This window comes from Panthera uncia, chromosome B1 (assembly GCF_023721935.1).
Source record: "Panthera uncia isolate 11264 chromosome B1, Puncia_PCG_1.0, whole genome shotgun sequence".
Classification (NCBI taxonomy): domain Eukaryota; kingdom Metazoa; phylum Chordata; class Mammalia; order Carnivora; family Felidae; genus Panthera; species Panthera uncia.
In genome coordinates, this window is record NC_064811.1 from 142483068 (window position 1) to 142508407 (window position 25340).

The 25340-nt window shown below is 38.5% G+C and overlaps 2 protein-coding genes across 5 annotated transcripts in view; one reads left to right on the plus strand and one right to left on the minus strand.

Annotated features, from left to right (window-relative positions):
• The window catches only part of PALLD (palladin, cytoskeletal associated protein), a 412083-nt gene that overhangs the window by 383499 nt on the left and 3244 nt on the right, over positions 1-25340 (plus strand). For 2 of the 3 annotated variants that reach the window (XM_049631297.1, XM_049631299.1), the window contains exons 13-21: positions 1427-1525; positions 2509-2559; positions 3713-3934; positions 7836-7985; positions 16602-16696; positions 18601-18733; positions 21389-21596; positions 24403-24568; positions 25098-25231. In XM_049631297.1, coding sequence (XP_049487254.1) covers positions 1427-1525; positions 2509-2559; positions 3713-3934; positions 7836-7985; positions 16602-16696; positions 18601-18733; positions 21389-21596; positions 24403-24568; positions 25098-25231 — 1258 coding nt within the window. The remainder of the gene's footprint in view (positions 1-1426; positions 1526-2508; positions 2560-3712; positions 3935-7835; positions 7986-16601; positions 16697-18600; positions 18734-21388; positions 21597-24402; positions 24569-25097; positions 25232-25340) is intronic. The other variant, XM_049631298.1, reaches the window with a different exon arrangement.
• CBR4 (carbonyl reductase 4) overlaps positions 8058-25340 on the minus strand; it is a 96363-nt gene continuing 79080 nt past the window's right edge. The window contains exons 5-6 of one of the 2 annotated variants that reach the window (XM_049631303.1): positions 8745-8795; positions 8215-8293 (exon numbers count right to left, since the gene is read on the minus strand). In XM_049631303.1, the coding sequence (XP_049487260.1) occupies positions 8746-8795 (50 nt within the window). In that variant the 3' untranslated portion in view covers positions 8215-8293; position 8745. Of the gene's footprint in view, positions 8294-8744; positions 8796-25340 lie in introns of both variants that reach the window. The other variant, XM_049631301.1, reaches the window with a different exon arrangement.

Consider the following 25340-nt stretch of genomic DNA (forward strand, 5'->3'; position numbering starts at 1 on the left):
TTTTCCTGATTAGAGAGTTTCCAATAGAATTTGCATCGATGTTCAGAAGTTTGGAAGCTTACTGAAATAACTTGTCTATTTTTTCTTTTAAGATTCTGTCTTACTAATTCTCTCTTTTGAATAAAACACTTGTTTGTAAAATGCCCTTCATGGGACAGAGGGTCTCTGAAAGTTCCTCCTAGAATTGTCAATTCTAAGATTTTTTAGGACCAACACTCAAAAGCAGGAAACAGCCCACTGGACAGAACAAACACGTTGGCATAAGAATGGCCCCGCAAATATGTTTTGGCCAGATCCAGAGCACTGGCTGCTAGACGTGAAAACTTTACCACTTTCTCTGCCTGATGGGCAAGCAATCTGCATCTGAGTAGAATCTCGAATTGTGGAGATTAGCTTTGGCAAGTGTCCCTCACAGTCCTTTTGCTAATTCAGCCGTGTGCAGTCATTCTCTGTGGACTATTATATTTGCCTACCTTCACCTGCCACACAGACAGCCTGGGAAGTGCCTTTAGAGGTGAGAACCCCGAAACAGAGAGGATCATCACTGCCAGCTGTCTAAAATTCCTTATCAGAGGCTTGGAGCTGACCAGGCTGTTTTGAAGCTGTGGATGGTTATGAAAATAACCTTTCCTTAAAAAAATACTTTGCTATTTGAATATCTCTTTTTTCTATATGTTTACCATTAAGGATTGGTATATGACACATATTTCCTATGTGGTTTCTGCCTTGTTTGCTTATTATATTCACCTTAAATTTGTGCTGTATCAGTCAGTGGCTCTCAAGATTAGTTACCTCATATCCCAACACTATATTAAGCCACAAAGACCAGAAGGAAAGGTGACAGACTGAACAACTGAAGGAAGGGAAAGAAAGAGACTCCTTTTATATATAGGTATCTGAAGGTTGAGGGGAAAATAGTTACAGAAAATATCAAAACTCATTTTTTAAGATTCTTTTTCAGGGTGCCTGGGTGGCTTAGTCAGTTAAGCTCTGACTCTTGATTTCAGCTCAGGTCATGATCCCATGCTTTGTGGTTTCATGCCCCATGTCGGACTCTGCACTACTGACAGCATGGAACCTGCTTGGGATTCTGTCTCTCCCTCTCTCTGCCCTTCCCCTGCTCACATTTGCTCTCTCTCTCTCAAAATAAATAGATAAACTTTAAAAAGTGTTTGGGGCATGTGGGTGGCTTAGTGGGTTAAGCCTCCAACTTGGTTCAGGTCATAATCTCATGGTTCGTGAGTTTGAGCCCCACGTTGGGCTCAGTGCTGACAGCTCTGGAGCCTGAAGCCTGCTTCAGATTCGGTCTCTCTGTCTCTCTCAATTCAGTTTAAAAAAAAAATGAATAAATAAAATTCTTTTTCATCAGGCAGTATATAATTATGACTTTTCTAATTTTGTCTTTTTTGTGACTTACTTTGTTTAGAGGTTAACATATGAAGAAAGAATGGCTCGTCGATTACTAGGTGCTGACAGTGCAACTGTTTTTAATATTCAGGAGCCAGAAGAGGAAACAGCTAATCAGGTACTGTGTTCATCTGGACTTTTTTTTTTTTTTTTTTACGCTTATTCATTTTTCAAAGACAGCACAAGCAGGGGTGGGGCAGAGAAAGAGGGGGACACAGAGTCCGAAGCAGGCTCCAGGCTCTGAGCTGTCAGCACAGAGCCCGACGCGGGGCTTGAGCTCACGAAACGTGAGATCATGACCTGAGCTGAAGTCGGACGCTTAACCGACTGAGCCACCCAGGTGCCCCCATCTGGACTTTTTAGAAAAATAATAATTATTCTGTTCCCTCTCCCCATAGTCTTCATGGCCACTATTCTTGGGGCCAATTCTGTAGGAAGTAGAGGGCAAGTCAAAGAAAAGCAGTATTAACATCATCAATCAAGGTCATAGCTAATATTCATTGAGCACATACCATGTGCCAAACAGTGTGTTAAGTAACTGCTAGAGTTACTGCAGTCAGTGATAACTGTTCTTTTTATCTTCCTGTTGATCACTTTATTCTCCTTTCAAGTATCTTTCTGTTTTTGCTGTCCTGTGCTTTCATACAAAATCCTTTTGTGTGGAGAAACATATTTCACTGAAATTATTTGAAACAGCCAGTGAATATTTAGTCAAAGTAAACTATTTATTTATAGAAAAATTATGTCTTTATTTTCCTTCACATATACATTTGTAAGTCACTAATCAGCAGAAAACCTAAAATGCTATTTTTGTTCCCCCCAAAAAAGTCACTGCATGGATTTGATGTAAGCTGTTTTATAATCTGCACTGTTTCTGCTTGGAGTTTCCAAATGTAGTCTCAAGATTAAAGAAGGCGTTTTAAAACCTGTTTAAATGATCAAGTCACCTCTTATAGATGTTAAAAAATGGATCTGCCTTTAATATCTGAAGATTTTTCTGTGTTAAATATTGCTACTGCAAAAATTTCACTTAAAACTAGATATCTTGCTAGATTCTTATTTCTGTCACTAGTCTTCACTTCTTTTTTTCTACCATTACAGGAAATTGGGTCTCCTCATGCTTCTGTAGGGAGTCCTCTGGATGGTCAAAAGGTTAATAAGCTTTTCACCTTTCTTCTCCTTCTGGTCTTTCACTGTATCTGTTATCTTGTGTTCTTTGTTTGCCTGTGTATCTATCTTTCCTGCCACATATTAATTGTAAATACTATGACCAGTGTCTAAGATCAGATGAACAAAATTACTGCAGTGTGATTTTTGTCATACATTTACGAACTTGAATTTGCTTCTGTCACTAGTGGACACTCTGAACTGTGAATTGTTTCTCATTTGTTGTACCTTTCTAGGGATAAATGTGCCCATTCTTAAACTGATTCATTTGATAGTAATTAAAACAACTCATTTGCAGTTTTATTCATACTGTTGTATTTCTTCCCTCAAGACGACAAACTTTTTTTAAAGGTTGAATAACTTCTTTAAGGAAAACCTAGCTGGAACATCTTTTATTTGTAATTAAATAGAGAGTAGTTTCTAATGGGCTGCCTTGTGTTCACTGTGCTTTGTAAGCAAGAGAACTGTAGGGTCCACCTTGATCACCATAGGATGTTGATGGGTACTTTGTTTTTGTCTTTTTAATCACAGTTTTGACTAGACTGCCAATCCCATTTTTCTTTGAAACATTGGTGGAGAATAGTCCCTAATAGCTGCACAGCTGAGGAGGAGTTCAGAGGCTTTGTGGCCGAGGACTGTTATGAATGAAAAGAAATGCCATTTTTCCCATTATTCATTTGATAAAATGCTATGTAATATTGCAGCTGCTGGCCACATGCACTGTTACCCTTCTGAAGAGCTGCACCCCCCCCCCCCACCAGCTTTTACTCTACAGAAAGAAATCAGTGTTCCATCAGGTTTTATTCTTATGAACAGTTTGAGAATATAAAGCTGTTGCCTTTTTCTTTCTTTCCCCATACCCCCCAAGAGACCAGAGAAAGAAATTCATCTTCATAGTTTTTTGGGGGAGGAGGATGATAAGACTTGAAGACAATTTGAAATATCATATATACTTACTTCCAGATGTTTTTTTGTTTTGTATGGGACTGAGTTGGGCTCAGACTTGTTTTTAAGCTCCATGGTAAAAATATCACTGTCTTCTGAGTGCCTTATTGGAGGGGAGGGTAAGACTCATGAGACACATTGTACCACAAGAAACTGAGGTTGCTAACATGACCTTTATTTTTACCTGATGTAGGAATACAAAGTCTCCAGCTGTGAACAGAGACTCATCAGTGAAATCGAGTACAGGCTAGAAAGGTCTCCTGTGGATGAATCAGGTGATGACGTCCAATATGGGGATGCACCTGTGGAAAATGGAGTGGCACCATTCTTTGAGATGAAACTGAAACATTACAAGATCTTTGAGGGAATGCCTGTAACTTTCACATGCAGAGTGACTGGGAATCCAAAACCAAAGGTAAGCTAAAAACATGGCTTTTTAAGAGTCCTGTTTTCTGAGGAAGAGTTAGGCTTCAAAAGTACAGCATGTATAATAGGAGGAAGAGATACAGACTACCTTTCTCAGTACCCATGATGTAAAATGTTTAAAGTACTATTAAGTTCAAGGCCTTCCTCAGGAGGCATTAGAAACCAGAAAGAGCAGAAGAAGGGTAGAGTTTGGGTTCAAAGAATAGAATAGGAGAATAACAATTAAATAATTGACAAGGAGCTTTTCATACACCTACATCATTTATTCCTCATGTGATATTATCAGTGTCACTCCCAAATTACTGATGACTGAACTACGCTCAGTGAGGTTTAATCAACTTGCCCAAGGTCAGGGAGCTGGTGAGTGGCCAGGCTTGAACACGAACCCCATGCTGTGTACCATACAAAGAAATAAAGTTTACCATGGATTATAAAAACTTCAGATCTTTAATCTAGAAAACCAAGCCTTCCTGTATTTATAAAGGGGCTAGAGGCCAGAATACTGTTGAGAAAGGATAATCAAAGGAACTTCTGACACTCAGGTGGTCTAGGCTGACCTAGATGGGAGCCCTCTTTCTACAGATGCATGGAAATGCTAGATAAAGCATTGCCCTGTCTCTAAATGGAGACAAGAATAACTGCTCACTAGCCTAGAAAACAATGCACAGATTACACTTTTCCCTAGAACTTGGGAGAAAAGAATAAAAAAGATACCCGTGAGAAATTGAAACTCCAAATTTACTTCAACACATGATATGGAGCCAAAAGCTGAGAAATTAATACGAAATTTAGTCCAGGATGGATTAAAATCCTTAAGTTTCTGGCAGAAGCAAGCAAACACTGCCCTATACAACACTCTCACAATTTGGGTCATATCAAACTTCTGTAGAGTTAGAGGGAGGAAAAAGAAATTCACAGTAAAAACTTACAGACCATAGGAGAAAATAAGCAACGATAAGGAGAATCAATAGCACAAGAAACAAGACAATAGAAGCTTAAGTATTGTTCAGTGTTGGGCAATCTTAAGCAAACTGTAAAATACCTATGTTTAAAATGATTGAAACAATTTTAAAAGAAATAGAAACTTCAATGAAAAAAACAGGACATTACCAAAGGCCAGGCAAATTTGTACAATAAGCATATAGAAGGGAAAATACACTCACTGAAATTAAAAGTTTAACAGTGGTGTCATAGAAAAAAAAGCAAAGAAAATAGTGTTAAAATTTTACATACGTACCCCCTCCTAATAAAATGAGACTTTTAAAGTAAACTGTTGTTAGAGAAAGCTTCTTTATTCTTGACATGATTTGGATAATTGCTGTGTATTCACAAATATGATATCCAATGCACATACTAAAAATAAATTTGCAGCTTATGAATGAAACTCAACAAGATATTGTTGTTTCCAAATATCTTAAGCTTCCAAAATATTCACAAATCCCTTGTTATTTTTAAATCTTACTCAAGGCTTAAGATCATTGCTTAAGTTCTAAGATCACCGATTCTTATTTTAAAAAACACCATGTTCACCAGAAAGATGAGCTGTTGTTTTTAACATAACTTTGCATTTCTGGTATGAATTTCAATGTTTCACAGCTTTAAGGCTTAATTTTTTAAGAACGTTTTATTGTTTGATTTTCTTCTTCACCTTTCCTTCCTCCTTCCCCTTCCTTCCTCCTGTCCTCACTGCCGCTCTTTTTCTTCCCTCCCTATCAAAGTGTGGAATATTCAGCATGTTCCAAAAAATACATCCTTTCTTTTAGCTTATGTTTAAAAAAAAAAAATTCTGCCTTTTACATGCTTGTTCTGACTGAGACATGAGAAGGTTGAAAGGCGTTTCTAGTTCACTCTGTTTTCATCTTGTATATCCTCCCTTTCCCTCTCCATCAACAGTCTTGGTAAAATTGTTGGACTGTTTCCTAATTCTCATTTGAAAGTTGCAGTCCAGATATAGCAGAGGTGAGGAATAGGATTAAAGGAAAGAAACAGTTCTGAAGAACTGGCATAGTGGCCAGAATGCAAAAGGAGGAAACTGTGTTCTAATCACAGCTTCTGGGTTCCATCAGAAATAATAAAACCACCAAGCAGAGAATGATAATTATGAAGTATCATGCTTTACATAATTTAATTTTTAAGACTGAGAGTTATTAGTCTAGTTGATGATTCATCTTTAGTTCTGCAGATTAACAATATAGGCTGTAAATTTAGAGCTAATTGAAAAATGGGGGTTGGAAGAGTTACAGCAGTCAGATCCTGATTATTCATGCCCTTATTTAGTGCCATATATTTCTAGCCCGTCCTTTCTTAGAAATGTATGTTTTGGAAAGATTTTTCAGATTCAGAAGCTTTGATAGAGAGTTGAATTTGAATGCCAGTTGTGGTCTCAATGTGCATTCTGATTTACATTAAGGAAGAAGCTCATTTTAAAAACTGAAGGCTCTAAAGGAGGTTTCTTCTGTTAGGAATGAGTTAGGAAAGCTTGAGTTTGCAAGGAACACAGATGACAACAGAGAACTTGTTGTGGCTTTAGAGAGGGGGATTTGTTTAGTTCCCTAGCCAGAAGTCTGGAGGCGGGATGATGCAGGCGTTAGTTCTGCATCTAGGCCATGGTAGGGCTGCTGGCACTGTGATTCATCATGATGGCCCTGTGTCTCAGCCGTCCAAAATAATAACTAAATCATGAGGGATCCGCCGGCCAGTGATTTTATTTAAAGGTGACAAAAGGTAGGAGGACCTAGGGAAGAGGTAACTGGACCGTTTTAAAATGTGTTATTTAGTCCAGATTTATTTTTACTTTATTCTTCACATTTAATTTTCTATCAAACCAAGTTAAAATATTATTGAAAATTATTGTAAGTTTAAATACTACTGTGTTTTCCTTAACATAGTGGGGAGAACTGACAAACACTCAACTTTGAGCATATGCTCCTTGGCCCAGAATGAAAACAGTAGGCCTCCACCCACCACCAACCCTTAACTGTTGCTCACTCCTCACTGCTATTTTGTCTAACACAGTTCAGTGGAATGGAGTAAGGAGTCTGTTATTGTTCTCTAAAATAACCTTTTTGGGGCACCTGGGTGGCTCAGTCAGTTAAGCATCCAACTTTGGCTCAGGTCATGATCTATCTCACAATTGAGTTCAAGCCCTGCGTCGGGCTCTGTGCTGACAGCTCAGAGCCTGGAGCTTGCTTTGGATTCTGTGTCTCCCTCTGTCTCAAAAATTACCATTAAAAATTTTTTTTAAAATAAATAAAATAAAATACCTTTTTACCTTTACAAGTAATATATTTTAATTCAGTACATTGGAAAATAGAAGCAAAAATGGAAAATGCCTGTGAAGCCACCCCAGAAGTTATTACTGTCAACGTTCAATCTAGATCCCTCCAGATAAATAATATGTAAAAAATTATGTAATATGTGAATACCTACTTACATACATACTTTTTTAAATATAAGGATATATCATTTTAAAAATTTTTTTTAACGTTTATTATCGAGAGACAGAGCATGAGCAGGGGAGGGGCCAGAGGGAGAGGGAGACACAGAATCTGAAACAGGCTCCAGGCTCTGAGCTGTCCGCACAGAGCCCGACGCAGGGCTCAAACTCACGAACCGCGAGATCATGACCTGAGCGGAAGTCGGATGCTCAACCGACTGAGCCACCCAGGCACCCCAAGATATATCATTTTTAAAAACTAAAATAGAATTAAACCTGTTTCTCACCTACTTTTTTCACTCAAAAATCAATTTCCTGTTCAGATGTTCTGTTTAACATTTTAACATGAAAACTCAGATCAGCTCTGCAGACCACACAGTTATTCCTTATCAGTCCCCCAAACAGAGTAATACTATACACATCCTTAATCTTTAATCATTGTTTCCTTTCACAGATCTATTGGTTTAAAGATGGAAAGCAGATCTCTCCAAAGAATGATCACTACACCATTCAAAGAGATCTTGACGGGACCTGCTCTCTCCATACCACAGCCTCCACCCTAGATGATGATGGCAATTACACAATTATGGCTGCAAACCCTCAGGTAAAGATTAAGGGTATAGGTCTGGCTTCAGTTCTGTGCATAGTGCTTACAGGCATTTATTTGAAGAAAGGAACTGTTTAATTAAAAAGGTGGAATCTTATTTCTTTGACTTGAAATGATTTTCCCAAATTTTACATCCATCTTGATTTCAGAAGATAGAAAAATTCTTTATTAGTATCTGTTTCATCAGGTGTTTTCCACATGAGTAATTCCAGTGTAGATGTGCATTCTTTCCACCAATGTTACTGAGGGCCTCATAGGTACACTTATGCAGGTGATGGGGTTGCAGTGCTGGACAGAAGAAAGTCCTGAGATAGAAAGTAAGCCAGTAAACAAATACATAAATAATATAATTTCAGATGGGATTAAGTTCTATGAAGGAAAAAAAAGAAAAGTGTAGTGAGTGACATATATAAATATGCTGTAGTAAAAATCCTCAAAAAAGTAAGATATTTAAAAGAAATACAGATACACTTAATTCACTGGAATTTAAGTCGTATATAAGTGTAGATAAATTATAATTTTGATAGCACCTACATATGGCATTCAGGATTATTTGTTTCCATCCAAATGTTTTCTCTTGTATTTGCCCTTAGATTTAGGGTCAAAAAACCAGCTGACTCCTTTAGAATTTAACAGGCAGCTACTGGTACCAAATCCCCAGTTCAAGCCTGCAGATTCCTTTTTGAGTACCGTATATATTTGATACACTTTGCTGGGTACAGAGGATGCAAAAGTGAATAAGGAGTGATTCTGTACCTTAAGACCTCCATAGGTGACAGGGTAATTTTACAAAGTCAGCAGAAGTCACTTTAAAAAAAAAAAAAAGAAGCTAAAATTAACAATTATAGAACTAATGAAGATTGTCCAGTTATGTTTTTTAAATCTCTGATCTATTTATATCATTCCATATTTCATTATTTCTTTAGAAGGAAGCATGAAATGTTAGAAAATGATACAAATAATTTCAGCAAAGCTTACAGACCTCTAACAGTTTGCGCAATGTTTGTCCTAATATTACATTGTCATATAAACATCTGTTTCTGCAATACTACTAAGATTAGAATGGAACTCGAATTCTCCACAAATCAGGTTGTGAGGGAGCACAGCCGACTTCACTGTCACAGTTTCCATGGTAAATATGCACTTTCTCCAGGTTCCAATTTTTCAATCGGTGAATACATGACCATCACCTTGAAAAATAGTCAAAAGCGCAACTCTTACTGAAAGTTACATTTTAATACTTATTTGTGTTCATATTTGGAGGATTTGAGGGAACAGGGGAACAGAAGTGGAACTTGCTTTTTTTTCTTATTGTATTTTCAGTATGTTTCCTTCAATATTATTAACAAATTTCAATTCTCAATTTTCTGCCTTTAATTAAAATAATAGAGAACTCCACAAAATCCAGACTTTTTCTTCATGCTGGGTCCTTTGTTCCTCTGTCCCCTAGAAAGCCTGGGATATATTATGGAGATCGAATTAACTGTGTTCCAACACTCCCCAGTGCTGGTCCCGATGTTAATTTTGAGGCATTTTTCCTAGCGAATGTTTTAAACTGTTACTGGAGTCAGCGGTTTTATAGAACAAAGAACATAAATGTAAAATTGCAATTATGAGTCTGTTTCTAGTCTTCTTCAAATTATACTAACCTAGTTTTACATATGGAAAAGTTCTAAACGGGGAAGGACTTGCTGCTCACGGCCAATGGCAGGGTGCAGAGTTGGAGACTGCGTGCCAGCCTCTGAGCATTTAAACTACTGACAAACTAGTTGAAGTCATTCGATTACAGGAGGGCTGCTGAAGATCCCCTTTGTAATACAGAAGAGGAGGAAGGGAAAGAAATAACACCACAAAGGCCAGAAATGTCGGACAGGGTTGATGCTACCGAAGAGCCTAAATGGTGTCGTTCAGGGGTTAAGAGCATGAACTCTGGCATCAGACAGATCTGAGTTGAATTTCTACCTCTGCCACTCACCACCTATGTGACCTTTAGCAAGTGGCATAATTTCTCTGTGCCTATTTCCTCTTCTGTGAAATAAGAGTGATAATAGGGATTTAAATAATATACTTGGTTTACCTGGCATATAATATGCTTTCGGTAAAAGCTAGTTATTGTCATTATTTTAATTCAGAGACACTAATAACCCTGTCTTAAAGCAGCAGCCCTAAACGTTGGCAGGAGCCTGTGGAATCAGGATGTGAAGGATCAGTTCTGTTTCTAGATACTCCCCTACAGAACTGTTAGAGAGTAGGCAAGTCAGTTCAGGATGGAATTTCTACCCAACATGTTGCTGGTGTGTGGTCTTCTGACCTCCTGGCTTCTCCTCCTTACCACCCCCATGGGAAAGGAGTCAGGCAGCAGATGTGACCGTGCCACAACTGCGGGCTTGGGTGGAGGGAGCTGGGAGCAGGAGACCCGGCCACACCCACAGCACAGCTGACGGGAGCCACACAGGAAGCTGGGAAGTGGCTTTGCTCCCAGCACGCTCAGGGCCCTCATCTCAGTCCCCAGCCCCCAGCGAATTCTGCTGCTTTAACCAAGCCCCGGGGTAAGTCCCTCTGTTAACTCTCTCTCAATCTTGGCCTCTACCCTTTGAAGAGGAGACAAAGGAATGAGAAGTGCACCAGTTTACATCAGGTTGCCAAAAGCCCAGCCCTTCTAACAGAATGTCCCATCTCACCTGGGATTTCAGCAAACAGTAATGTGACTGCCCTGGGTCTGTCAGAGGGAGCAAAAGATTCAAAGAGCTCCGAGGCCACAGTAACCAGAGCACTTCCTGATACCAAGAATTCCAACTACCTCTCAGTGTGAGTTGATCCACCCAATATTCTAACTTAAAGAGGGTGAGGCTAAATTAAGTCTCCTTTTCTACCTAAGGACCAGGGGCAGGCATAGGAGGGGGAACTTGTGAAGAGAATCTGAGGAAATCCTGAAAGTGGGCACGCAGGCCTCAGATTGAAATTGCTGTGAGAGAATTTTTAGATTTAGGGTACTTGGTATTACATGCCATTCCAAGTCTCAGCATGTTGCCTGGTTGATTTTAGTTTCGAGAGTAAAACTCCTTTCCTCTCCTGGCGTCTTCAATACTGAGCAAGTATGTGCAAATATGCCACATGTAGGTTTTGTGAGTTATCACCTAGAAATTGGAACAAACTCTACCATTCATTAGAAGGACAAAGAGGTATTTAAACCATGACAAACAGCAGACCATTATCATTTGTTGCTATAGGAATACCATAATAGAAATGTCTAACAGTGTTTTATTTCATCTCTACTTTATAACATCTTTTATTGTATATTGAAGTATTTTGCCATTCTTGTAATTTGATTTAAAAGAAGCATGATAATAAGGCACTGGAAAACATTTACAGAGTCAAATCTGAATTTTTCAGGATACACTAATCATGAAGGCATAACATATAGTCAAAAGAAAACTTAAGTTGATTCCCCAATTCCTTGATGCCATTTAGTTACCTTAAACTTTTTTTTCACACTTTAAAAGCATTTGGTTTGAAAGGGAGACAGCTCCTTCTATTTTTTTCTGGTACACTGGACTGTACATGACGTGGAATGACCAAGGGAAAGAGGAAAAGGCTGGCCTGGAAAAATGAGTTCAGTAATGAAACACAGACGGCAGGGCTTTCCTGAGCAGTGGAAAATAATTACACAAAGCAGCCGGGAGAAAGGGTGAGAACCAAGGAAAGAGAGAAATACTAAAGGTTAGCAGAATATTTTATAGAATAGTTTTCCACCTGGGTTAATCTTTGGGGAATAAGAAACACGTTAGATATTATTGACTGCGTCCAAATTCTACTTGGGATGGAACCCACAGCTCCAAGCACATACTGGACTGTGTATCACACGCCATGTGTGCGGCTCTGGCAATTCATGAGAGACCAAAGCAGTCACATAGTTTAGTGAAACAATGAGTGATTGTGCGGTGCGACACCAAACATAATGCCAAAATGAGGATCGCACACTCGGTTTAAGACGCAAGTAAATCTAAACATGAATGTTTTACTTTTTGTTGTGTTGCTAAGTTACGCTGTGTTGCACTTGGAGTTTGGAAGGGCTGTTTTGCAATTTGATGTTTCCTCAAGTTGCATTATGTATACAAGTGGCAAGCTTATATAAAGACCTGTGTGCCACAGTTAAATTTCATAAGCTAGGAAATATAAATGTTATTTCCATATTATACAAATAATTGGCTTTGCGTGAGGCATGAATAATCTTTACAAGCTGAATGTTTAATACATAATCACTTTAAGAATTCAAGCTTATTACTTGTTCTATAGCTTTAAACTCTGTGGATTTGTTTGGAATAGAAAAGTAACACACAGCTGAATTAAATTTAAGAAGTTGGTTTGCTTGTGTTTTGTTTTAGCATTATAAGGTTTCCTGGCTCATTTCAAACCTTAAACATTCACTTCCATTACTCCTTCATGTGTTAATAATAAAGTAGATAGAAATGAGAAAGTTAAAAGCAAATGCAGCAGCATTAATGTCCATCAGAGCCCAGCAGTCACAAGGATTACTGGGGTTCATTTGCACATTAATATGATTAAAATTTTGTATGACCTTCATAAATAAGATGGTCAGACTTAAAAATCTGAACTTTCAATTGCATACACCAGAGGCATCCTTTCAACAGTGTTACAGTGAATTCTGGGATCTTTTTTCTAACTAAAAATATCAAAATTATACAGCTTATGAGTTTGGGTGCTTTCTAATTTTTTTAAATGCTTATTTATTTTTGAGAGAGAGAGAGTGACAGAGCATGAGCAGAGAGGGGCAGAGAGAGAAGGAGACACAGAATCTGAAGCAAGCTCCAGGCTCTAGGCTCTGAGCTGTCGGCACAGAGCCCAATGCGGGGCTTGAACTCACGAGCTGTGAGATCATGACCTGAGCCGAAGTCAGATGCTTAATCAACTGAGCCACCCAGGCGCCCCTGGATGCTTTCTAAATGCTCCTGGTCATTTACTGATTAGTAATATGTATTTAGCCAATAATACTGTATTATCAAACTAACAATTCTGCTTCCTGAAGGTCATGACTTCCCCTTTTATGTTCAGAAGTGAAAGATGGTGTAGGAGTTAAAAACGTGACAAATGGTGACATATTCCTTTTTCTTAAATTTGGGTAGTTAGGAAGATACTCTGTGGCACTATTTGTGTATATGGTTCTAAGCGGTAGTGTAGAAATCTTGAAAACACTGTAGAAATGTGTAATCTTGACAAAGCAGTATACCAACCTGTTGTTATTTTTTGGAGATGGAAGAAGAGGCAGGGTTTATCCTAAGTGGAGTCTAGTGGTTAGAGTTGAGTAGGACAACTTTTATCTCATACCTCAAATGCAGCCATTACATAAATACAGTGACTATAGCAGTGTGCTTGGCACCTTTCAAACAACAGCATAAGTTTTTCCTTTGGAGTAAATTATATCCTAATACCAAAAGAGAGAAAGAAAGAGAGAGAGAGAGAGAGAGAGAGAGAAGGAAAGAAGAAAGAAAACCTGTTGCATATGAAAAAATAATTTTTTTTGAAAAAAAATGTTTTTAAAACAATTCTAAGGGATGCTTCATGTCCATCTGGTTGTTATGATAATTATATCCATATTCAGTGCTATAATAATTTAACATTTTGAGTGTTTACTGTGTACAAAACATAATACTAAGTACTTTACACCTACTAACTCATTTAATCTTCATAAGAACCCCTGCAGGATTGATTAACTATATGGTCCTACTTTATCGATGAGGAAACTCAGGAGATTAAATTACCTGCCTAAAGTCACTCAATTATAAGGGACAGAACTGGTTTACAAACCTAGACTGACTCCAGAGCTAAGGAGTGTCATACAAAGGTGTCTGAGGCTCATCCCAGCATTAAGAGCACTGAGGGGCAGGGGAGACACTCATTAAAAGAGTTATTTTAAGGAATTAAAAAGGGGGGGAGGTAAAAGCATACTCAGGCAAAGTATAACCACTTGGAAAAATTTACTGCAGTCAACCAAGCTGTTGGGACCCCTGAAAATCATCCTGGCGCATGTCTGTGCATGTATAATGTCTCAGACTCACAGTAAAAATACCAGCAATGATTAATAATGGTAACTTGGTAACTTATGACATCGAGGACCATTTGATATTTGGAAGATGAAGATCATCTTGGGTTACATCATTTAATCTTTACAACATCCATGTGAGACAAATATAGTACGCTGGTTTTTACAGAAGAAACAAAGGCTTGAACAAATTTGGTGATTTGGCCAAAGTCTTCGGAAAGTCAAAACTCAAATCCAGGTTAGAGAAAGTTTTTTTCTCTGCTTCCCCAAATTCAAGGTTAAAGATTGAATTTAACTTACATCTTTCTCTAACCACAGAAATGATAACTTAATGTTAACTTCCCTTGTGGGTCCTCTGGGTTTTACACAACGAGGAAAAATGTATACAAGTTATATAAATCTATTTTAAGATATTCAGATTAAAATTATTTGCTTAAGTAGCAAAGCAAATACTAAGAAAGTCATATCCCATATCAGTACAATTTTGAAGCTATTTGTATAAAACAAAATATAAAATTCCTTGCCTTTGGCTTCCAAAAGAACCATGGATCTTACATGTTGACTTGTTAAATCAGTTACTACAATGCATCGATTGCATAATTTTAATGGGGGTCTTCTAAACAAGTCACGTCTAGATTTTCTGTAGCAGGCATAAGACTTAGAGGGGTTAGAGAAAATTAATTTTCAGATTTCAGGCTGGCTTAGGGGGGCCTCCCAAGGGTTTGGCAAGAGATTAGCATGACAGAACTGACCTGAACTTCAGACGCAACAAATCTAAATTAGAAATAATCCCTCTCGGGGTGCCTCGGTGGCTCAGTGAGTTAAGTGTGTGACTTCAGCTCAGGTCATGATCTCACCATTCGTGGATTCAAGCCCTGCGCCAGGTTCTATGCTGACAGCTCAGAGTCTGCTTTGGATTCTGTGTCTCCCCCTCTCAGCCCCTCACTTGTGCTCCATCTCTCTCTCTCTAACAAATAAACAAACAAACATTAAAAAATTTTTTCTTAAAGAATTCCCCTCATAATGTTCTACTTCATGTCTCCTTGGAAATTTTCAAGAAAGGCCATGTTTAAATATGACCTCAGTAGCAAGTACTGTGAATGCCAGGGGAAGTTACATATCTAGTGGGGTAACACTTCTTCAGTTTTCTTTCTTTACGACCACCTCTTTCTATCTGATGGCCCCCAGTTCTTCTCCTGTCTGTATTACAGCACTATGTGTCTTTGCCTTTTCGGAGCGGTCAAGTCCCCAGAGAAGTCCAGCCTGCGGGGAGACCCTGACAACCCTGCTGACTAGATTCCCGCCCTTCGCTGAGTCCTGCTGTGGGGTTTCTGTGTGTCCCCTCCAGCACCGTGCCCCCCTCACGTAGTTCATCATCGGCTAGAACTCAGAAAGCAGCTCCTCAAAGCATACAGCACACCTTTGCTCCTGTTACCTGCCAGTACTGGCAACTTGGAATCAAAAGGAGATTCACTTGTCAGTTCTGACTCTTAAGTGCACATGAAGGCAGCTCATCCACTATGAGCTAGAAATCACTGAGTCTGATCATTAATAATCTGCTTATCATTTTTCCTCTCTTGCCGTTCCCTTCCGGCCATCATCAGAATTTAGAAGTACAGCTGCTCACATTCTCCTAAGATGTGAGAGAAGAAAATCACTGATTTTGCCACTCTGCTAGTAATCGGGGAAAAATTAAAAGAAGGGGCTAAACCAAAAAGCCAGAGTAACAGTGGTGATTTATTCATATCATCTGAGTCCTCTAAGTATTACTTTTGTCTATCCTAGGAGAACATTTATCAATTTTTCAATTTGACAAGCAACTTTAAGAGAGAAAATCTGAGAGAGAAAATATGGTTTTCATTACACAGGCCCATATCATATGACCCCCCCACACACACATATTTTAGATATTTAACTACTGCTGGTTTTTAAGTCATGATTTTGCTCATTTCATGCGAATATGATGACCTACGTATGGGTCATTATACTCTCCTTGACACCCCCATGTGTATTCTCACATAATGTTCATTTTATCATGCTGGCATCTCTTTAATGTATGGTTTTTGGAAGAGACACTACTAACATTTAAAAAATATATTACTAAAAAGATATGTTAGAAAACTAAAATCATCTCATTTGATTTCAGAATTGGCTACAACCAATAGATATTCGACCATGAAAATGGAATTATCGCAAGAGAGTAATGTCCCCCTGCCATAGTTCACAATCCAGCATTGTGTCTTAGGGAGACCATAGCAGATTACAATGAATTCATGAAGGATTGTCATTTAAAGACCATTCTAGATAAAACAGTAAAGCTTTTTTAAGAGTCCTAAGTCAGACCTAGTCACTGAGTTCCTTAAATACAGAGTGCACTGAGGAGTTTAACTCAGGGAAAGTACATTTCTGAGAGGGATTGGTGTCATTACTAATATGGTCTATTTATTGGTTAAGAAATAATGTCTTATGGAGAATAGGACAGTAAACACGGTGGTGCTTGAAGGGTAGTTGTTTTGCTTGCAAATCATTTCTTTTCCTGATGTCTCTGACAGGGCCGCATCAGTTGTACGGGACGGCTAATGGTACAGGCTGTAAACCAAAGAGGTCGCAGTCCCCGCTCTCCCTCAGGCCATCCTCATGTCAGAAGGTATTTCACACGTTGCTTCTCATAGGTGTTACTACGGTTTCATTTCAGTTATTACTATAAATTCAACACTACTAGAACCGTGATAGGACCCCAAAAGTGAACACAGTTGCAAGACAGAAGAAAGTGAATACAATCTTAAAATGATACATTGTACAGCTCCCTGATTATTCTTGTCTGCAATTCAGAAACGGGAAAGGAACAAACGGTTGCCAATGTCGCTAAGCCCAGTTAGATATACTATCACTAATTTGTTAATTGGGGCCCAATTTATGTATGAAGATGTCAAGACTCAACACCTTTAAATGGCAGCACATTAATGTGAAAATACCAGTAAACGATACACAGATATTCAAAACCAAACTTCTCCAACCAACAGCTGTCTAGACTGCCCATGACAAATTATTGCCACTGGATTTCTTAAAATCAGCTAGTTTCCTAATGTTCACATTTCAGTCACTTCTAAAGAGTTTATTTTAGATGACAGTTTTGTAGGTAAGGTGTGTCCTATTTTAAATGCTCAACAAATACTTGCTAACAATAGAGTGTGCTTTCTAGTCCTAGTTAACCCTGAGTTTGTGCAAGGATGTTGATGGAGTAACAGTAGGCAGAGACAAGGAAAGGATATTGCACTTAAAAAAAGAATATGGTAAGTCAACCAGCCTGTCATCTTGGGTTCCTATTTAGGTGTTTTACACAGTATGCTCAAATAGCCCAGAGAGTAAACTACAGGCCACAGATGCAAACACTTTTGGTGAAGAGAATGCATACTAAGTTAGGCTCACAGAAGGTAAGCACCAAACAAGTGGTGTTTCTACACCTCCTCGTGACTGGATGCACAGAGCCCTTTGTTCAACAATTTGGAAGACAATTCTGGCTCTGAAACACACATGGGTTTAATTCTAACTTGTTTGTGGCAGTGTCTGTTCACAGGAACCTGTGCCTGTATGTGTGAATGTAAACACAACATAGTTAGTACCACATCCATGCTCTTGCATTTTTTTTTCTTCTGCTTCGCTTGTGTCTTCAATACATTTAAGACTGTCCATGTGCCAGTGTCGCCTAGGAAAGCATTTTGTTCATAAATTAGACCTGTAGTTAGAGAAGAGGAAACTATCTAAAACTGGGAATTACTGACCTATTAATTATACTGCTCTTTCATTTGTTCTACTTTTTCTGGTTAAATGTTTTTAAACTTCTCTTCTAGTGATTAGTGACAATCTTGTTCCTTTCTTACATCTTCCCTGCAATTACTTTAAATTTTATTGCTCTTAAAGGTGCCTCTAGCAACATACTTAAAAGTGAGAGAGGTACACAAAATCTGGAAGATTTGCACAATTTTATTTTAAAGCTAAAAAATACATAATTTGTTTTCCTGGTTAATATGAAAAGGAATTTTGATTAGAAAGATCTGAAATTCTTACAAAATAATAAGAAATGTTAATTTCCTATAAATTTAAAATCATAGTGGGAAGTTGTAATTACTACTGAAAAAGATTTGGCAAAAAATGAGCAGCAGTTGCTGCTACTTCTCATATAGCTTTCAAAAGTATTTAGGAAAAAAATAGGTTAATATAGAGTACTTCATTTTTTCCAATTTCCCCTTTTATTATTCATATTAGCTCTAAGAATTAGGATAGCAGAGTTATTTAACACCAGAAAGTAGCAGACTATTAAATTTCTAATAAACTTGGAGATGAACAAGGTTTTGCTTTTTTGACTTTATGTGTAAACTGTAGGAGTAAGAATTAGGTAAGGAAATTATATTATTGCTCCACATATTATTAAAAAAATAAATGACTGAGAGTCTGAAAATAACTTCTATCTTCCCCTCCCCCTCCCTCTTTGTTTTCTTCCTTTCCTTTCCTTTCATCTTTCTATCTGTTTATTATCTGTCTTGTGCTAAGGCCTCGTTCTAGATCAAGGGACAGTGGAGATGAAAACGAACCAATTCAGGAGCGATTCTTCAGACCTCACTTCTTACAGGCTCCTGGAGACCTAACTGTTCAAGAAGGAAAACTCTGCAGAATGGATTGTAAAGTAAGAGCTGGTTATTGCCTGCAAATCTCTGGCTTCCCTTCTCCCCTCACTGACATGACTCTCGAATTCCTTTTAGGGAAATTATGTAAGGTATACATACATCTTGAAAATGTTTTCCAGCATACATCGGGGAAAAAAATGAAATATACTAGATGTTTATATATTGTTTTGTCATTCTTTTAAATTTTTACTAAATGTTTTCTTTATTTAGAACTCTATATAGCATACTGTACAAAGTCACTGGGAGGTTTTTTCCCTTTAAGTTTCCAATTTTGTTGAAGTAGTAAATGTGTTAAATCTGTTACATGTCCTAATAATTTATCTTCATTCTTTTTTCATATAAATTTTGTAGTCATGTATCTACTCTTTTATTCCTCCCATTTCCAAGGTTAGAGTGACATCCTTCTCTCACCCTTTTTACAGCAAGGCTTCTTAACCCAGGGTCCTTGGGGAGGCAGCTTTCATTAGGTGTGTGAGTTTTGAAATTGCATACAAAATTATGTATATGATACAGCTTTCACCAATTTCTCAAAGGAGCTCAAGGCCAGAAATGTTTAATTACCACTGCTCTGAAAATTTTTTTGATTGTTTTGGTTTTTTGCCCCATTATTTATTTTAAGTTTTAGCTCTTAAATATGGAAAAGGTTTTTAAAATTATTTGGGGTCCCTCTGCTGGTTCCGTCTGGGATTGCAGAACACAAATGTAAGGTACTTGAGTATTAAATCTAGGTTTATAGAAATGTGTTTTAAAAAGTACTCTTCACAGAAGTATTTTATTTTCCAACATAATTCTCTCTACAGTATAAGTACAAAAGTTGAGTTTCAGCATCTGTGTATTTATATGTATATTTTTGGTCTATAATTAATTCATATAGACTACCTGTAAGATGACATTTAACAGAGTAAATTTTATTTTAGTTATTAGATGATACCAAGGGATTATTACTTCATGTGTAAAAAGGTCTAAAAAAATCTACATTTTTTTAAGAAAAAAATTATCAGTATATGTAAGCTTTAAGAAGAAAAAAATCAAAGTAAGCCTTGTATCACTAAAGCAACAGATAGATTTACCCCCAAAAAAAGCACCACTCCCCTGCTTTTAACCCATTAGGTGCATTCCTAGACACTAACTACTGTTGACCTGGTGCTAAGTGCTAAGGGAAAATGACTAATCCAATCCCTCTAGTAACAAATCTGCTCATCTCCCGCCTCCCATCCCCATATGAGCTCAGAGCATGTATCTGTTCAAATTATGACCTGCTTATAATGACCTTAAATTTCTGAAATCAGGCCTTCTTTACACAACCAGAAAAGCTGGAATTAGAATTGGGGTAGAAGTGGGCATTTTCCCTTTGCCTTTAATGTGATTAGGTCTGTACTGGCAGAGATGCACGTGGATCAGTGGTTTGAGAGTGCACAGTCACTTTGAAGGACTCTCCTACTAAACATACCATGACCTCAGTCAGGATCTAACCTAGCAAGGTGGCAGTGAGCAGTGCCACCTTATTTCTAACCTTGGGAAAGGCCTGGAGCCTGACCAGGAGTGTCCACTCCCTCCTCCTCCTCCTCCCCCCACCTCTAGTGACCTCCAAACAGGTAAAGCAGTGTATGTGGAGAGCTGAGGGAGAGCAGGTGTCCAGATGGAGAACGGAGAGCCTGCCCTCTCCGAAGCCAAGCTAACTACTGCTGTTTGTTTCCAAACTGTCTTCATCCTTTTAGCCAGTAATTTCAGTTTCCTTACTTTTTTCCCTTAAATTCTCAAGAACTTTGCTATATGTGCAGAGATGGGTATCTTATAGATACTCTTTTAAACGAGAGTATCACGCGGCAAGAATGGAACTTGGCAGAGCTGGTTTTTCAAAAGAATTATTTTACAGTCCAAATGACATCTTTTTGTATGCAATTTCCCACTAGTAAATCTGGGGTGGGGGTGGGAAAAAAAAAAGCCTTCCTTAATGGTGCTTTTCTTCCCTTGGACAATCAAGGGCAAAACTATAAAGAGCTGACAGATGGCAACCATCCCTACCCCTTCACAGCACAATGTGTTATTAGCAATTAAATGTGCTTTTATCTGGTCTCTGGTCAACACAACTGTCATGCTCTCAGGATTTTATGTTTCCATTGTGATGCTAATTTGTTGAGATGGCTTTCTGGGTAATTTCATATTGCTCTTGTTACTTAATTTCAAAGATGATAAAATAATAATAGCTCTGTGTGCTGATGGATGCATTAACTGATGTCTCCATAGCTATGGCAACCCTTTGATAATAAGCTTTATAGTGTATAAATGCCAGCTGAGTGTGTTATTGTGGTTGGACACCTTTTTCCAAAGAGCTCAGCGCCCTGATCCCAGTAATCTTCATAACCCTGGTGAGGTAAGACAACAAATTTTTTTAAGTCCCCTGTTTTCCTTTTCTCTAGGAAATAGAAGAGATCTAAGATATCTTATAAGAGATCTAAGAGATACAAGAGATGTTTAGAAGGGAGTCCATGATTGCTCAGTAAGCCATTGAAAGGTTTAAGCAAAAGAGTAACATGAGCCGACACTAAAACCCATCCTTGTAGTACCAAAGGAGGAATCATGGTGGTTTCCCAGCTATTAATGATTTCATTCTTTCAGTATTAGAGAAATTTATATGCTCCTTTCTGGTTTAGGTCAGTGGGTTACCAACCCCAGATCTAAGCTGGCAACTAGATGGAAAACCTATACGCCCCGACAGCGCTCACAAGATGCTCGTGCGTGAGAACGGGGTGCACTCTCTGATCATAGAGCCAGTCACATCACGAGATGCTGGCATCTACACATGTATAGCCACTAATCGAGCAGGACAAAACTCATTCAGCCTGGAGCTTGTGGTTGCTGGTAAGCAAGTCTGTGAATTTTTTTCTCTCAGAATGAGTATCGGCTGTAAAAATGTAAATTGATCCTGCATTATTAACCAGTATGGAGAACACATAAAACTGCTGAAAAAAATAGAGTGTATCACCAAAGTAGCCAATTAGGACACAAGACTTACCAGATCAGAAACATTACTTGTTTTCAGTGTAGCCATTCTTATTTATCTTTCCCTTCTCCCATTAGCCTGGCCAAGAGAGAGGAGGAATTTAGCAGCTATTCTGGTCATTCTGTTTCTCATGTGTGAGTTGGCCTCCAGTGTTCCATAGAGAAGGAGCAATGGCATCATGGATTCCAGAACCAAACTTATATATAGGATTTGGCTGATGCATAAAGTGCTACCCAGTTTTTAAAGTAAGAGGCATTGGCTTCAAAATTCAAAACTTCTAAACATTATCATTTACCCCCAGTGTCACAGTCATATTCAGATTTGCTTTTTAATGAATTACATACTATTAAATTTTGTAGAAGTACATAATGTTATATAAAGTTTTACCCTTAGATAAGGAAGGTTTATAGTATCCTTAAGAGTTGAGCATCTATTATCTGTTCTCTTTTAAAAAAGAAACAGTGTTTATTTCTCATATCCCTATTTGCAAAGTGCTTCCTAACCACTGTATCACCTGGTCCTCATAAAAGCCCTAAGAGATAATTAGAGCAAATTTTCTTCCTCATTTTACAGGTGCGGAAATGAGGGAGTGTAAGCGACTCTTCCAGGGTCCTATTTAATTAACTGAGGGCCAGATTCCCATAGTCTGTTGACTCCTAGTGCTCTTCCCCACATGATGAGTCTTTATTTCTCTTTCAAGAAATAAAATGGCAATGAGAATAAAGCCCAGGAGGTCGTGGCTAAAATCCTGGATAATGATGCTAATTAAGGCACCAGGACATTTTCACACACAAAAGTCATAAATACCTGGGCTGTTGTAGTACGTCTTAACCGTGCTTTTAAATTTTACATCAAGTATTTGATATTCCTACACAACTAGGATCAATTTCATCCATTCCTCTAACCATCCCTCCTCCAACCAAAACCATTCAGCGTTCTCCTGTTTAATGTTCCCTTGGGTCATATCTGTCCTCAGGATGAGACTTGAAGGTCTGAAAGACACAGGCATCCTGGTGTGCCTGGTCAGCACTTGCATTAGAAAGGTGGCAGTGCACAGCGATTACAGGTGTCATGTCTTTGGCGTCAGATCTCGGTTCTAATCCCCACTCTCGTCCGCTGGCTATGTCCTTTGGCACATATATAACATCTCTGCAACCCAATTCCGCCATGTGTAAAATAGGGACCATAATGCCTCACAGAACTTTTACAAGGATTATGTCATTTTAAATGTTTATTTTCGAGAGAAGAGAGAGACAGCGTGAAATGGAGAGGAGCAGACAGATAGGGAGACACAGAATCAGAAGCAGGCTCCAGGCTCCGAACTGTCAGCACAGAGCCCAACGCAGGGCACGAACCCACAAGCCGCAAGATCATGACCTGAGCTGAAGTTGGATGCTCAACCACCTGAGCCACCCAGGCGCCCCAAGGATTATGTCATTTATAAGGATTAAATCATGCAAAGCTCTGTATCATCAGTTCCCTGTGTAGCAATGCCCCCAAATGGTGGATGTTCTTCCTACTGGAGAGTGGCTTTGACGTTAAGGTTCATTTTATGCCTTGTATGCTCTTTTCAAACTGGGATCCAGAAAAAGAATATTGAGTGAGGTCTGGTCCCACTTTCCCTCAAACAGCCTAGGGCAGGAAACCATATGAAATACGGTTAATGAAATAAAAGTATAATCCTCTACATCATTCAAGGTCTTAGAGAGTCTTAGGTGTTTGAAATTTTCAGGTAGAATTTTTATTCTCTTCACCTGTTTCTCCCCTAGCTGTTTTGCCTTGATATATTTGTCATCCCAAAGGAGAGGGTGGTTGATAAAAACATGCATCCTCAAGTTCATTATTGGGAGCTGAGAAGAAAATAATTAAACTTTATTCTTTTTCTGAAATTGTTTACACCTCAGATCTAAGAAAACAATTTCCCATTGGATAGTAATACTCAGAGTGTTATTAACAAATAGTTCTAACTTTTTCAGTCTAAGTCATAAAGTTGTCTCTTATGGCTTCCTTCCTTCAAGGTAATAATAAAGTTGTCTTTTTATAGCTTTCTTCAGAGAATACAGACCGGAGTTTATAATTTGGAAGATGTATATTCCTAGCTTATACATAACAATTTAAAGCTGCCAAATTTAGATAAAGATGTGTCCCCCACTTTTTCCCCCTTTAAATCCTATGGTATGTCTCATTTAAGCCAAGACTTAACAAATCTTCATAGCAGACATTTCAGATTGCAGGAAGGGAATCTGAGTGGATCAAATTCCTAGAAAGACTTGTTCTCCTCAGAGTCACTAGGTGGCGGTGGTTGGTAAAGGCTGCGAGTGCTTGGTGACATAATTAGTAGTGAAGCCATCCCAGATGCTAGCAATGACTTAGGAGTGTCATGCAGCCTGTCAGACAGGCATTCTGTGGACCAGATGGCCAGTGGACTGTGTGGGCCTGTCAGACTTGAATTAATTGAGGAAATAAATGAGTGGAATGAAGCATAGGAACCTTTCTTGGTAAAAGAATAATTTGGAGAGAGGACTAGCATCCTAACCACCTGAAGTGAAAAATGGTACCATAAAATAAAAGGTCTGTTTAAGCGATAGTTCTAAAAGCTTCTGGATTCTTTATAGTGCCACTTTTGTATATCACTGATACATCACGCATCTCATGTTTCCTTAGCTAAAGAGGCACACAAACCCCCTGTGTTTCTCGAGAAGCTGCAAAACACAGGAGTTGCGGATGGGTACCCTGTGCGACTGGAATGCCGTGTTTTGGGCATGCCACCGCCTCAGATATTTTGGAAGAAAGAAAATGAATCACTCACTCACAGCACTGACCGAGTAAGGTGAGAATACACGATGACTTAACTTAATCCACACCTGCTCAATAGGCCCTAAGGATATATAAAGATGCACTTTATATAGCACATAAATCTGTGTAAGAGTCATGCCATTAATGATATCAAAGACAAAAATCACTCTTCACCCTAATGTATGATTAAGCTTTTGGAAGGAAGCTCTAATGGCATGTGATGAGGCACATTCTAACTTAATTTCATCGTGATTTTTGAGTGTTATGTCTAAAAGAAAAGATGAATTCATTCGCTTCAGTGACGATACAGAAACTATTCAGTGGGCTTTGTAAAGGCGGATCCTCGACTAGAAATTAAGTGCGCACATTTATTCAACCTCTTGATGTCTGCTCTTCTCTCCCATTAACTTTAATGGCGCTAGCAGCCTTTCCAGAATAAGTATGACCCTATTATCCGCTACTTGCACAATTCTGTTTCTAATGATCTAATTAAAAATGATGCTTCGTGTCCAAAGCCACTCTTTAAAAATTTAGAACGCTAATGACTTTATCCATTTCTCCAGCATGCACCAGGATAATCATGGCTACATCTGCCTGCTCATTCAGGGAGCCACAAAAGAAGATGCTGGGTGGTATACAGTGTCAGCCAAGAATGAAGCAGGGATTGTGTCCTGTACTGCCAGGCTGGACGTTTACAGTGAGTGCCGCTTCATCTCATCTCATTGCGTTTATTCGTTAAATCATGAAAAATTAGACATCGGGACAGCAAATCACATTACTTTTATATAAGCTTATAAACAACTCTA